The sequence below is a fragment of the Pleurodeles waltl genome, chromosome 10 (genome assembly GCF_031143425.1).
Source record: "Pleurodeles waltl isolate 20211129_DDA chromosome 10, aPleWal1.hap1.20221129, whole genome shotgun sequence".
In the NCBI taxonomy this organism is placed as follows: Eukaryota; Metazoa; Chordata; class Amphibia; order Caudata; family Salamandridae; genus Pleurodeles; species Pleurodeles waltl.
In genome coordinates this window covers 167480257-167495247 of record NC_090449.1, presented here as the reverse complement: position 1 = coordinate 167495247, position 14991 = coordinate 167480257, and the positions used below count along the sequence as shown (strand labels likewise).

The 14991-nt window shown below is 43.8% G+C and overlaps 1 protein-coding gene across 4 annotated transcripts in view; it reads left to right on the top strand.

Moving 5' to 3' along the window:
• Positions 1-14991, top strand: part of CACNA1H (calcium voltage-gated channel subunit alpha1 H) — a 731062-nt gene that overhangs the window by 441448 nt on the left and 274623 nt on the right. For all 4 annotated transcript variants that reach the window (XM_069210130.1, XM_069210129.1, XM_069210128.1 and 1 more), the window contains exon 9: positions 13679-13830. In XM_069210130.1, the coding sequence (XP_069066231.1) occupies positions 13679-13830 (152 nt within the window). The remainder of the gene's footprint in view (positions 1-13678; positions 13831-14991) is intronic.

Sequence of the window (14991 nt, the reverse complement as noted above, 5' to 3'; positions counted from 1 at the left end):
GGTAGGTTGACGGGGAGGGAGTTCCAGCTTTTGGCAGCGAGGTGGGAAAAGGATCAGCCGCCGGTAGTGGTACGGTGGATGCGGGGGACGGTGGTGACGGCGAGGTTGGCGGAGCGGAGCTGGCGAGTGGGGACGTGGAAGTTGAGACGCTCGTTGAGGTAGGCAGGGCCGGGGTCATGGAGAGCCTTATGAGCATGGATCAGGATTTTGAAGATGATCCTTTTGTTGACGGGGAGCCAATGAAGGTCTCTGAGGTGGGCTGAGATGTGTTCATCGCGAGGGATGTTAAGGATGAGGGGTGCTGAGGCGTTCTGAATGCACTGAAGTTTCCTCTGGAGCTTACCCGTTGTTCCCGCATAGAGTGCGTTGCTGTAGTCCAGTCTACTGCTAACGAGGGCGTGGGTGACCGTTCTTCTGGTTTCAATGGGGATCCATCTGAAGGTCTTGCGAAGCATGCTGAGGGTGTTGAAACATGAGGATGAGATGGCGTTGACTTGCTGGGTCATAGTGAGCGATGAGTCCGTTATGAAGCTGAGGTTGCGTGCATGGGTGGTGGGAGTTGGAGCGGCTCCTAGAGTGGCAGGCCACCAGGAGTCGTCCCATGCTGATTTGTTGGAGCCGAAGATGACAATCTCGGTCTTATCCGAGTTCAGTTTGAGGTGGCTTACCTCCATCCAGTTGGCGATGGCGTGAAGTCCGTTGTGGAGGTTGGTCTTGGCGGTGGCAGGGTCCTTCGTGAGTGAGAGGATCAGTTGTGTGTCGTCCACGTAGGAGACGATGTTAAGGCCATGGGATCGGATGATGTTGGTGAGTGGCGCCATGTAGACGTTGAAAAGGGTGGGGCTGAGAGAGGAACCTTGGGGTACTCCGCATATGGTCTTGGTGGCTTTCGACAGGAATGGAGGGAGGCAGACTCTTTGAGTTCTGCCAGAGAGGAAGGATGTGATCCAGTCCAGAGCCTTGTGGCGGATTCCAGTGTCGTTGAGGCGTGTGCGAAGTGTGTGGCGACAGACGGTGTTGAAGGCTGCCGAGAGGTCAAGGAGGAGGAGGGCCACGGTTTCACCTTTGTCAAGCATGATCCTGATGTCATTGGTAACGGCGATGAGAGTGGTCTCGGTGCTGTGGTTCTTGCAGAAGCCGGATTGGGAGATGCCGAGCAGGCTGTTGTCCCCCAAGAAGAGTAATAGTTGGCTGTTGACTATCTTCTCAATGACCTTCGCTGGGAAGGGGAGTAGGGAGATGGGCCAGTAATTCTTGAGGTCTTCGGGGTCTGCCTTGGGTTTTTATGAGGAGGACGTTGACTTTGGCGTGTTTCCAGCTCTCCGGGAAGGTCGCGGTCTCGAAGGAGCTGTTGATGATGGTACGGAGCTGGGGGGTGATGATTTGGCTGGCTTTATTGAAGACATTGTGAGGGCAGGGGTCAGCGGGTGATCCGGAGTGGATGGTGCTCATGGTCTTGGTGGTGTCCTCGTCGTTGGTGTGGGTCCAGGCACTCAGGAAGTTGGTGTGGTTGGGTGCATTGGGGGTGGCGTTGGCAGCGGTGGTCGTGGGAATCGGGGAGACGAAACTGCAGTGGATGTCCGTGATCTTACAGGGAAAAAAGGTGGCGAGTGAGTTGCAGAGGTCTTGCGAGCGGGGCGGGGTTAGCGGAGCAGGATTTGGGGTTGGTGAAGAGCTCCTTGCTGTCGTGTGCATTGTTGTCGAATAGTTCTTTGTATAATGATCTTTTGGTGGTCCGGATGAGCTGGTGATGCTTGCAGATGGCAGTCTTGAGGGCAGCATGGTTGCTCTCTGTTTGTTCTTGGCGCCAGATCTTCTCGGTTTTCCGGCACTCCCACTTGGAGGCCTGAAGGTCGGCGGTGAACCAGGGTGCTTTCTTGCTGGTGCGGGTGTTGGTTGATTTCCTAAGTGGAGCAAGGGTGTTGGCCCAGTCTTCTAGCCATTGTTTGAGGTTGAGGGTGGCGGTATTGGGGTTGCTGGTGTTGGGTGGCGGGACGTGGGCGAGGGTGGAGATCAGTTGGTCCTTTGAGATCTTGTTCCAGCTGCGGCGAGGGGTCCGTTGCTGGTGGTGGTGAGCGGTGGGTTTCTGGAAGGAGAATTGGACACAGCAGTGGTCAGTCCAGTGGAGTTCGGTGGTATGGGTGAAGGTGATGTGGCTGCTGGTGGAGAAAATGGGGCCGAGTGTGTGGCCGGCTGAGTGGGTGGGTGTTGTGACGAGTTGTTTGAGACCGAGGTCAGTGAGGTTGTTGAGCAAGGCTGAGGAGTTGCTGTCACCGCCATTAAAAAGGGGAGTTGGGAGGGAGGAGCAGTTGGGAGGCGGGAGGCGGAGAGCGGTGGGCAACTGGGGGCATGAGGGGGACTGGGCCGCAGGGGACGCAGCGGCTTGAACGGAGAGAGCGAAAAGAGCCAAAAATCGTCGAAATGGACAAAAAGATGAGGAAAGGCACAAAAAAGAGTTAGAGAACAGAAAAGGCCCAAAAAGAGGAAAAATGGATGGCACAATTAACAAAAAGACAGGTTACAGGACAGACACACAGTACTTACGGCAACCACTAGACACCAGGGATGAGGCGCAGGCAGGTGCCTGTGGGTGGTGGAGGGCCTTGATCTCACAGCAGCAGCGAGGGCTGGGTCGGGGACACGGAGGCAAACAGGAGGAGCTGCAGGGCGTGTAGGGTGAAACCTGGCCTTAAATCAGGTCAGGGGTCACTCTCAAGTTGACCTGTTGTTACTGTTTCCTCTGCTTTGCATCATGTGAACACCAACACAAACCTTTAGTAAATCGGGGCCTACATATTCAATATTTAACTTATGGCAGAGAAAAAGTTCAATTTAGAAATGTGCATTTCTGCATCATTTACTCGTGCAGATTTTATACCTGCCTATAGTGAATATGCCCCATGGAAGGCTACCTCTCTCCTACCATTTTTTGGTGGGAAAGACTGGCATCAATTTCACCTCCACCCTCCTAACCACAGTTTCCTAGAACTGGAATAAAAGCAGTGATGGAAGACGCTGTAGTGTGGTGGAGATGAGGCTGCCACCGATCATCCTACAGCCACAGTGATTAGCCTACTGCATCCCTACGATGCCCAAGCGAGTCTTCCACAGCTAAAGAAACTGTCAAGTTCATGATATCACATTACTGGGCAGATTTATTATTGTTTAGTGAAAAGCAGTGTAGCATCCAAAGTTCACTCCATTCTGTGTTGTGGTTACTAATGGTCGCCTCTACACTATTCCACACACACACACACACAACTTAGCAGGAGCCTCTTGGGGTTAATTTGAAAAAAAAAAAAAAAATTGGCAGCTATTCAAACCTTCTGAAAAAAATTGTAACGTGACAAGAGATACTTGAACAGTACAGGCTGACAAAGGAATGCTGAAGTTGAGAAATGCCCAAACATGTACTTTTAACTACCTTTGGCGTATTTTCGATTTCTTTATGACCCGCTGTCATCGAAACATGTTCAGTGATGTTCAGCTCAACCTTTGTTCTTTGTATTTGAATGCATAACAGAGCGCGAAAATCCTTAAAAAAACAAGCAGTGAGAGATTTTTCTGCTTATTTTGGGATTGTCCGCCAACAATCTTGCTGGAGAACAGCCTACACTTATTGTCACAGTCAGAAACATTTTGTAGTCGGGAATTAGCCGCTTGTAAGGCTCTACAGACAATAACATAAATACATAAACTAACTATAGAAAGCCCTGAGCACTAAGTCCCGTATTTATACTTTTTTAGCGGCGCAAAATACAATGGTATTTTGTAAGTCTGCGCCGCTTTTGCGTAAAAAAAAGACGGAAATGCGGCGCTCAAAAAGTATAAATATGGGCCTAAATCTTTGAAACAGGCGCTTAAGTAATTCTATATACAAGTTTGGGACTGATGAAGAATTAGAGATCTAGGCTCATACTGTCCATGTCACTGGACTCTAATTTCCCTAAATCTGAATTTCTGTAAACTTGTTTCTTTTTTCTATCTGCCTCCATGTTCTGAGGTGGGTTTAGGTAAATCTCACGAGACTAAGGATGTCGAGAATCTAACCAGAGCAAAGTGCACAGATTTCCCCCCCCCCCCCGAGAGTATGTTAACATTTTTGACTGGGAGTTGCTTATTGTAGATTTCTGAGAAACCCTCTAAAGTAAAATCCCCCCCACCATTTTACCTGTAAATATAAGAAGCACAGTGTTATCTCAATGTGTATTGCATAGTTCTGTAACTTTATTATATTGGGTCATGCTAAGCAAGGGGTCGAAACGAGCATCTATTTGGACCAGGGTTCTGTCTACTATTGTTTTAGCCAACACTGGCTGCGATTAGGCCCATGTGGAAGATGCTGAGGGAACTGAATGAGGGCTGAAAGCCTGTAACCTGAGGGTTGCTGCTCAAAAGCAAAAGGTCCAAAGAATATCGTGCGAACAGACACAGTCGCGCAAGGGGATGCGGGGCATTGTTAACCCCCACATTAGCAGCTTGAACAGTGGTGGATGTCACTGGACAGTTCAGTGTAATATGAAACTTTTAGCTTGTTGCTTATGATGCCTTCTACTTTGACCTCCAATAAGCTCATAAAGAAGATCTCTGTCGAGGAAAGAAGGGAGATAAGGAAGGACTGAGGGAAGGAGAGGTGATGAGAAGGATGGTGGGAGGATGGATGCATCTAGAGTTGAATGGATGGGAGAAGAATGGTCGATGGATGTATGGAGAAATGAATGGATGGAGAGAAAACATAGCGATGGATGGAAAGAAGGAAGGTAAGATGGATGGATGCGAAAAATAAAAGCAAGGATGGCTAAAAAGAAAGAAAGATGAAGAGGTGGGTAGGTGCATCGAAAAGGCAGCAAGATGATGGGCGGATGGATCGATGGAAGAAAGTGCAGAGAGAATGGAAAGAAGGAATGAAAAAAGATAGAAAACGACAGAAAGAAGAATGGAGAAAGGGGAAAGAAAGGACCAAAGACTTACAAAAGGGTGGAGAAAAGGAAGGGCATTTAAGAATTTTTAAATTCTCTCCGGATGGAGCAATCTCCTGAACAACTGGCAGGTTTGCTTGCCTCAGCCACATGCGCAGAGTAGTTTAGGACACAGTTCAAAGTGGAGGGATTTTCTCCTGGATACGCCCTTTCTAAGTTATATTTGCAAATTAACTTTAATATAGTGTCCCTGCGCCTGGGAAGAAAAAGGCCTTTCAATTTCTCTAAAATTGGAGATGGTTGTGAGTTTTTCTTATTCTAGCAGGAACCGAGTTCTATATCTGAGTTGTCTGAACCCAGAAAAATACACCTTTCTGCCTGCCTTTGGAAGAGGCAAAAAGCAGGAGAATAAACTCAGACACAGACATTATTTGGTGCCTGGTTGCATCTCTACCCATAGAATAGCAGTGCCTTCTACATTAATTGTTCACTAATGTGTGGTCTCCTAAAGTAGGGATCGCCAGCATAATTTCACAGTTATAGTCTGGTACTTCCTTCTCTACAGTGTATGGACTTTTCTGCTGGTGTAAATATGTTTGGCATGCTTGTCAAGAAGAACAATATCAGTTTTCTTCCCACTCACATCAAAATAGAAGATAAAACAAATAGGCAAGTCAGAAAAACAATGAATTTTTAATTGAATAAAACTAATTTCTTTTCTATTTCTAAAACATCCCCATGTGTAATAAAGTCGAGAACTTTCAATGATGTTGATGCATCAAAATCCCAGGGTAACAGACGTGAAGTAACACACCCTTTGACCCTCGTGACATCATAGTATTGCCACTTCGACCCACCCTTAACCCCACAATTGCCTGCTGTTTGCTGATGAGGTGTTAAGGGAAAATAGGAAGAGTAGAAACCACATAAATAAATTGTGGGTTTTAGAGTCCTGTTCCTGGAATTGCCTCATGGCTCCAGGGAACAGACGGAGAAATACAAGTCACAAGGGTATCATAGGGCATTCCAGGGATATGACCTACTAGCCCTCACTACCCATTATTGATACCCATGGCACACTAATGGCAAGTCAGGAAAAGATCCTTTCTTGTTTCAGGGAGAGATTACTACAGTTCTCAGAGTCTCTGCTAGGTTGTGTGTGCATTAACAGTGCTCTCAGGGGCATATTTTTAAGCCACTAGCGTCAACCTTAACCACATTAGCGTCATTTTTTTATGCTAATGTGGCCCAACAAGGCCAAAACTCTCACTCCATATTTACTAAGTGGTGTAATGCATGCATCCACCCCTTTGTAACCCTTTGCGCTACATTATGCCTGCGCCAGGCCTATTGTATGCAATGGGGGCATTCCCCTGTTAAGGGGGGGGGCAAAAAAATGGCATAAGGAAATCTAACGGATTTCTTTACGTCATTTTTTTGGCATATTTTAACACCTACTCAGAGCAGGCGTTAAAATAGGGCTTCCATTATTTACATTGGGCCCCTATGTACTCTGCAGGAGTGGCACTAATATTTTGGTGCTACTCCCGCAGAGTACATCAATAGCATCAACAAAAATGACGCTATTGTCCCCTACCCTGCGCTATGGTGTGCCGTACCTTAGATATGGCACACACATGGTGGCGGTAGAGGGGCGCTAAGGGGCACTAGGAAAGTGGCGCTCAACTAGGTTCAGAGCCACTTTACTTAAATATGCCCCTCAGTGTGTCAGTCACTTCTCAAGCCAAATAAATGAGAAGGGAAACCATTCCACATTGCTCTTACAAACAACTCCAAGCCCAGAAAGATGCAGCAATGCAACAGAAATACATTCAGTAACAAGATACAGGATGTTTAAATCAGATATCAGAATGTTACAGAGGGCTAATAGGGATGCAGAACAAAAATGTTTCCTTGGTCTTAATTTCATGAACAAAGTGTTCTGAGATTGTGGATGTCGAGGTCGACCCATTTGTCTCCCTCCAGAGGTGGACTCAACTTCCTGCACTGGATCACTGGTGTCAGCGAAGACCCAGGCTAATGGTTAAAGAAGGTAAGACGAGAGATAGAGAGGCTCACTCCTGCAGCCTGGGACTCAGAAAACCAAGAATGGAACTCAGAGTCACAGAATCTCAAGGCCAGGTTTAAGGATATCAAGGCCTCCTCCTAAGGGTGAGAGAACATAATAACCTAGCGGACAATAACAAGGAGCATATATTAGACATAAGGCTAATAAGATGAGAGACCTCAAACGCAGGAAACAATGCGGCAGATCCTGCAAAGGAGCCGAAGATGGAAACCCACACTTTACTGGGAGAAAGGAGGTCTGAACACAGATACACACGGACATAGCGATAAACAAAGAAGGACTCACCAATAAAGGGAAAGGGATCCAGAAGACAGAAGGAACAAAAAGGGGGAGAAAATAACATAGGTTAATGGTCAAATAAGCAGAGAGTGAACTATAGCGAAATACCAAGAGTAAAGTGACTGTTGAGGATCTGTCAGATTTTGCAGTCAAGTAATAGTAATTAGAACTCTGACGCACATGCCGCATCTGGATCTGGCGCTTTTCCTCGGTTTGCAGATGGCCATGGTGTTCCTAAACCTTGGCTATGGAAGCGTGCTTCTGTGGAAGTAATATAATAAACCATGAAGTCGTTGTTGTTTTAGCAGAGTAGATGTATTCATGCCCAAGCTAAGCAGCATCGGGAACCAACTGTCACTGTGATCAAAACATAGCATTCTATTAAAGAACATGGATCACATAGAACACACGTATGCTTAACCACTATCACAACTTCCTCCTCTCTTCCATAAACCCAGTAAACTTATATATATATATATATATATATATATATATATATATATATATATAAATATATATATATATATATATATATATATATTACCTACTGGCAGTCTACACTAGGTAGTTATAGTTAGACCATATTTCCATTGAATAAGTGTTTTTTGACTTGCCTATATCATTGGCACTGTTTGACGAATCTTCATGAAATTTTCCACAAAAAGTGGCCCAGTGATTCTTGTTGTGCACAGGAAGTTTCAGGGTGAATCGTCAAGCAGAGGCTAGAGGAAAAGAGGGCTCAATAAACATTGTGTTTCCCATGGCTATTCCCATGGGACCTGTCAACACGTCTACAGCTCGAACCACTGGACGGAATTACACTAATTTTGGCAGAAAGCTAGCTGCCGGTACACAGATTGTGATTTTTGGTGTTTGGTGTAAATCCATGTAGTAGGTTAGGAGATATTTAAGGGAAAATACAGTTGTATATCAATGGCCACAAATATTTCGTGAAAATTGCGAACTTTCATGAGTGCATGTTGATAAGAAGCATTCCAATTGGCTGACCACCACCAGACTAGAAAGTTATGACTACCATTTTGTTTCATGAAACACATTCCCAGGGGGTAAAAATTAAAATTGAAAGTGGCATAAGGGTCAGGGTGAGGGTACTGTGACCTCAGCGGTATGTTCTAGGTGTGTTTTAGGGGCAAATTATAGGTTTAACATAATTTTGCATTACATCGTGCAATATTCATGAAAATTCATGATTTTTCGTGAATTTCCTCAAATTATTGACAAAATATTTGTGATTATGAAAAAATTTGGAAAAAAAACATAGACTCATTCATACACTAATTCATTCACTCCTACATGCACACAGAGGCTCAGGCGCCCACTCACACACCTACTCAGATTCTCATGCACACACTCAGACCCACTCTTAGACTCACCCACCCACTTTCAGACCCACTCAGACACTCACGGACACACTCACACATCCACTGACAGAGACAGGCCCTGTGGCTAACTTGCACTGAGCATGGCCAAAGTCCATGCTTGGCGCTAGGTTGGTGGTTATAAGGGCTTGGCTGCAAGGCCTGGCTGCAAGGCAAAGCCTTGAGACCAACACCTGCCGTGCCCGGAGTGGGTTGGAATAACATATATATATTAAAGTTACTTTACATTAAAAAAACAGACAAATTCACAAAAAAACAAAGGTTACAGGGACCTTATAGACAGGTTCTGAATTTACTCGTACAAAACCATAGAAATTCAGCTGTTATAGTTAGAGAGCTTTCAAGTAACTATAACATGCGCCCTAATTACTCCACATATTATGTCATTGATGAGACCTTGTATGGCAACTTTGATATCACTGCAATGTTTGCAATAACATTATTGATACGAAAACTGTGCATGGCTAGGGTGCAAGTTATAGTTACCTTAGGGCACAAGTCAGTGCAGTGCAGTGGTTCCCAACCTGTGGTCCAGGGACCCGTGGGGGTCCGCAAATGCTTAGAAATTAAATATTATCAAATTTATAAAGTGTCTATACATAAAGTAGCTAAATGCAAATTTGAAAATTTTAAAACAAACTGTACATGTCAAGGAATTTGAAACTGGAGGCTAAAAATTATATTAGCATCCTCAGATTGATTCATGGGAGCAGTGCAGCTGCATCAAACAATATAATATGGGCGATGCGTGGCTTCAACTGAATTTGGAAAAGCTCCAACCTTCCGATTAAATTTCCAGTTTGCATTTTTGTATTTAAATTTGTTTGCAAATTAAATGAAATGTGTTATCATTTGTGTATGAGCTAGATTAATGCTTGTTTCTGTATTTGTTGTGTATTATTTTGCATTTGAAATCATCGACAGTGTTTAGTCTGGGGTTCCCGTCTTCCAGTAATGACTCAGTTGGGTCCCCGAATTCCACAAATAATTCAGTGGGGGTCCCCGGGTACCAGTAATGATAAACTGCAGAGCCACAGAAGTCAAAAGGTTGGGTACCACTGGTTTAGTGTGTAGAGCTTGCCATACATGAGTTCACCAGTAGTAGCTTATTGCAAAATTGTGGGAGTAATAAAACATTGAATCGTGTTCTTGCAGAGTAGATTTATTCACATCCAAGCTAAGCAGCACCGGGAAGCAACAGCCACTCTGATCCAAACATAACATTCCACAAAAGAACATATATTGTGCTACACTTGTCATATTGCTTTATGGTCTCTGATATATTTACTCCCCACCCAACGTCACCCAACGAGGATTTTCTTTAATGTGTTCCCTTTTATCAGGTGGCTGCAATTAAAATCTCCCTTCTCTTTTTATTCAGTGAATAATCTAAGTGTTGCAGGTTCAGGAATTAGAGCTTCACACTAAGGGCAACGCTTGAAGGGAATGCCGCTCTTCGACACATCACAGACAGGATTGAGTCTCCTGTCGGTCCTAGCATTCGGTACCAGTTACCAAGACCCATGCCTTGACGAGAGGGAAGGCAGCCTATCCCTACCATTGGATAAATCCACACAGCATTGTGATGAGTAGCTTTGATTGTCTTAGAGGCAATAACTTCAGAACAGTCCATTAGAATTACATCTTCTGATTTACAGGGGGCAACAAGAGAGCGAGTTTGGTAAAAGAAGATTCAAACTTAGGCGTGTGACACGCCAGTGACCTTTTAAAGGCTTTAGAATAAACCACACGCCTCCCACCACCTCAATGAAAAGTTTAATTTGAGACTCCAGCAGGCGGTGGCGCAGCTGTGTGTGAGTCATTGCAGAGTTACAAAACTGGAGGATGTAGGAAGGTATAAAAAATGTTGTTTTTTTTTTACCTAAAATTGGATGTGCTCAGAAATTCAATAATTGTTTGTTTGTTTGATCACTGCACTGCTTATGATTCTCCCATCTCCTATTTTGATTGTGTAGCAAGACCATCCACTCTCTGGGATAGATGTCTATTAACAACTAAGGCCCATATTTAGACTTTTTTTTGCACCGCATTTGCATCATTTTTTTACATAAAAGCGGAGCAGACTTACAAAATAGAATTGTATTTTGTAAGTTTGCTCCGCTTTTGCGTCAAAAAGCGGCGCAAATGCGGCACTAAAAAATAATAAATACGCGCCTAAGATTTTCAAACAGCAACTTTCTGCCCAGACTTCATTCTTTTGCAGCTCCTGCTCAACGCGCATGCCATTCTGAATAATACCTTAATGGTTTAACTGTCACAAAAAGTGCATAATATGTACTTTACCAGAAATAAAACTTAGTCTGGGGTAGGATTCTACAGGCTGATATAACAACAGGTTTTATACATTCTGTGTCTATGGGGAAATACATTGCATAACAAGGGCCCTGGTCCCATCAGGTTTTTTCAGATGGAGGGTTCTAACAAAAATCTTTGAATGGCTTTCTCCTCCCAGTCTTCACCTCATAGCTGAACACATCCATTGTCCAAAAGATTTTAAAGAGCTATTAAACTGCTATAAAAATGGCTTGTGATTTGCAAAACTTTTTCTATATGTAGGTCAAGCTTCTGCTTGAAAAAAGCCTTAAACACTGCATGGAATAGTGACGGATGATTCACTCAATCTGTTTTCCATGTGGCGCTATCAATTATGCATGCTGAAATTCTACAACTCCTGCTAGGGTTTGCCTACTATAAATAGTACCTTAAGTTGGCATCCAGAAGAGTAACTGAGGGAAGTCTCATGATATGTGGCCCGGAAAACATAATATCATGAGGTGAGCACCCACAAATTCATGTTTTATTTACAAAACGATTGCAGTACCTTTTACATACTTACCTATACTTCCAAACAGGCAACTGAATGATCAAGGGTGGAGGGGACTTCCAAACATACAACTGAATGATCAAGGGTGGAGGTGACTTCCAAACATGCAAGTGAATGTTCAAGGGTGGGGGTGACTTCCAAACATGCAACTGAATGATCAAGGGTGGAGGGGACTTCCAAAAATACAACTGAATGATCAAGGGTGGAGGGGACTTCCAAACATGCAACTGAATTATCTAGGGTGAAGTGATGCCACGTATATGGGAGATAATCCCTTTTTTTAAATGGTTGTAGGGAAAAAATAATTGTTATGGAAATTCAGATTTCGAAAGTGAAAGTGAAAGGGAAAAAAAGAAAAATGTTGCTTGCAATGTCTCTAATTTCCAGTGCAATTTCCGTGCATGCTGAGACCTCAGGTGCAGAGGGTGCGAAAAGTCAGCTTTGCTCTAGATATGTACATGAATAGGGTACCTCTGTTTGCATGAGTTCAAAATACTGTAGGTAATGCAGATAAAAAGATTAATATATCCAGTGGCGTAAAAAAGGATCCAGCAGCTTCATGGTGTTGGAGGGGGCCCTGAGCTCCAGGGAGCCCCCTCAGCACTGTACCCTGGCCTGAGAGCTCCTGAGTGAGTTCGGAGGGGGGGGTCCTCCATGTTCTTTGCAAAGGGCGGCCTACTCAAGTTTTGTTACACTGCTGAAGGTATCCTAGACATGGAGAAGGTTATTCTTTTCGATTACAACAGAGATGGCGCATTTCAAAAACAGTGTAATGCCCAATTGCTCCATTGTTTAGTTGAAATGGAATATACCTGAAAGTGCATTAATGTAGCTGAAAAGAAAAAAACTCACCTCCCTCATTTCATACTGAATATACACCAGAAATATGATCTTGCTTTATTTTACTTCACATTCCTGTGTCAATAAATCTAACTTTGTATTTTCTTGAAATATATCATAATGTATCACCGTTAAGGCTCATTATCAGCACAAGGAAGTCCACACAACAGATAAAGATCTCTTTGGAACAGACCTGATTAGCTGATTTCTCAAGTTAAAATCCTCATGTGAAAGACACCACCTTCTGCCCTCGAGATCTGCAAATAAATTTAAAAAAGAATAGTCACTCACTCTTTGTTCTTGTGTTAGGTAAACATCTTCATATCCTGTATTAAACATAAAAAAATGAGCTGGATTTTAATTGCATACACAAGAGATTCCTTTACATAAATATTTTATTTCTGTATTCATTTGGGTTGTGTAAAAGGGACACGGGCGACATAGCCACAGAATCACCACCTTAGTCCGTGGTAGGGGAATAGTCTAAAGGGTACATAAGGACTAGGGTGATCCAGCTGAAGTCGTGCATAGTAAGTTTGAGATAACGATGTTGATGTTCACAAGGGTAACTTAGAACCAAAAGCCTACATCGGTGCAGACCAGAAGACCCATGGTGTGAAACCAGATGTTTGAGCTGTTGGTAGATGTGGGCTCTCAGGAAGCCCGGTCTTCATGTCTTGGGAATAGAGATCGTACATTGAATATGGGAGCGTCTGTAGAACTTTAGATGGTATTTTACAAGTCTTGGTGAGAGAAGCGGGCATTCTAACGCATGTAGTCTTACACTTGGAGAGATATGCTTAGAAATCACATCATTTTAGGTGTATGAGTATCCAGTTGGCTCATAGGAGTTGATCTCGGGAGCCTTGTTTCTTGGTAAGGCTGAAGTCTTGAGTTAGTTTCGAGCACTGCCATGGATTGACAGGTGAATCCAAAACTCTTAGAATTTACTTAAATGCTCTTACATTTACTCATTTTAAATGTATTAGTCTTAAATAAATCTGAAAGTTTTAACACTTGCTTAACTTGTCTTACCAAATTGTAAAATGTCTTTGATAATTGGATTCTTTCTGTGATTGCATGTTATCTTCAGGCTTGGGAAGATGTTTCTGAGTTTGTTGATGCTCTTCCTTGGTAGACATCTTCCAACTACATCTAAGAAAGTCCTGTTCTGCTTATGTCTATTTCCCAAGGTGTATCATTCTTTTTTGTTTCATATTCAACATCCATACATATCTAGAGGTCAAAGTTCACATGTACAGCCCCAGGAAACATACAAATGATTTCTTGCCTTCTTGTTTTGCAGCCAGAAGAGCTGACAAACTCCCTGGAGATCAGCAACATTGTCTTCACGAGCATGTTCGCCCTGGAGATGGTTCTCAAGCTTTTGGCCTTTGGCATGTTCGGCTACATCAAGAATCCTTATAATATCTTCGATGGGATCATCGTCATCATCAGGTCAATATACTCCACTTTTCTTCCTCCCCTTGCTGTGTTGCTGAAACTCTGAAAGTCTCTCGGGGTCGGCCTTGTCTTGCATTGACAGGCTTAAGGAGATCACTTCATATAATCTTGTAATATTGCTGAAAAGGCAGCGGGCCGCGCTGGATATAAGTTTGTGGCTTTCATAGGTTGCGTTTCATGAGATGCCCCCTGACATACAGGAAGTGGCGGCAGATGAAAAGCGAGGGGTGATTTCTTACCACCCCGCACCTGGACGTCTGGCAAATCTTCCCATGATTAGCTCGGTGATGAGATCGGCTCTGAAGTGAATTCCTCTCTTTTCTGCTGCTGCGCTCGAAGCATATGGAATTAAATGCAACACGCTGGAAGGAGCAGGTTTTAACAGCGAGAGATTGTTTTGACTTGTTTTTATTTGGTTATTGCTGCGGAGAGAGGAAACGCAATATCAGATGTGCTGCCTGCGACTGGCGGATCGGTGTGTTTTTGTCAAGAGTTGCTGCGCAAGTGAAATTGCTTTTCGTGATTACTGTGATAGAGCAAAGCTGGGCTTGTAATCTCTCTATTCCCCTGCCAGATGTTAATTGACAACAAACAAAACAGAAAAAGCAAAAATTGGAATTTTCTCGAAGGGTGATTATGCAGCTACACCTCATGCCAACTTAACTAAATGTTAGTTTCAGCTTTTTTTTTAAAAACACAAGCCCTAGTCTCAAAACTGTACTCCGTGTAAATGTAATTGACAACCGCAAATAACACATTTATAAAGGGAAAAACCATATTTGTAGTTCACCAAGGTGTTTGCTGCCAATGTCCGAATTTTACTACGGATGTTCTAGATGACAGGAATCACCACCAGTTTTCCAGTGCCAGCATTCACCACAGTTGTCCTCAGTGCCTAGAACTACCATCAAGATGCCAGTGTCGGCATTTTACCACAGGTGTCCTCAATGCCTAGGACTACCATCAATATGCCAGTGTCGGCATTTTGACAGCAATTAGGTCCAGTACGCTAGCTCCAGCATTTGGATACAGGTGCCCCAGGAATTAAATCCAAAAACTCCAGTGTCATCAGTTTTCCACGGATTCTCCCTTTGCCGAGAATTATGTCCACTACACCACTGCTAGCCTTTGGCCAAAGGTCTTTAATATACCAAA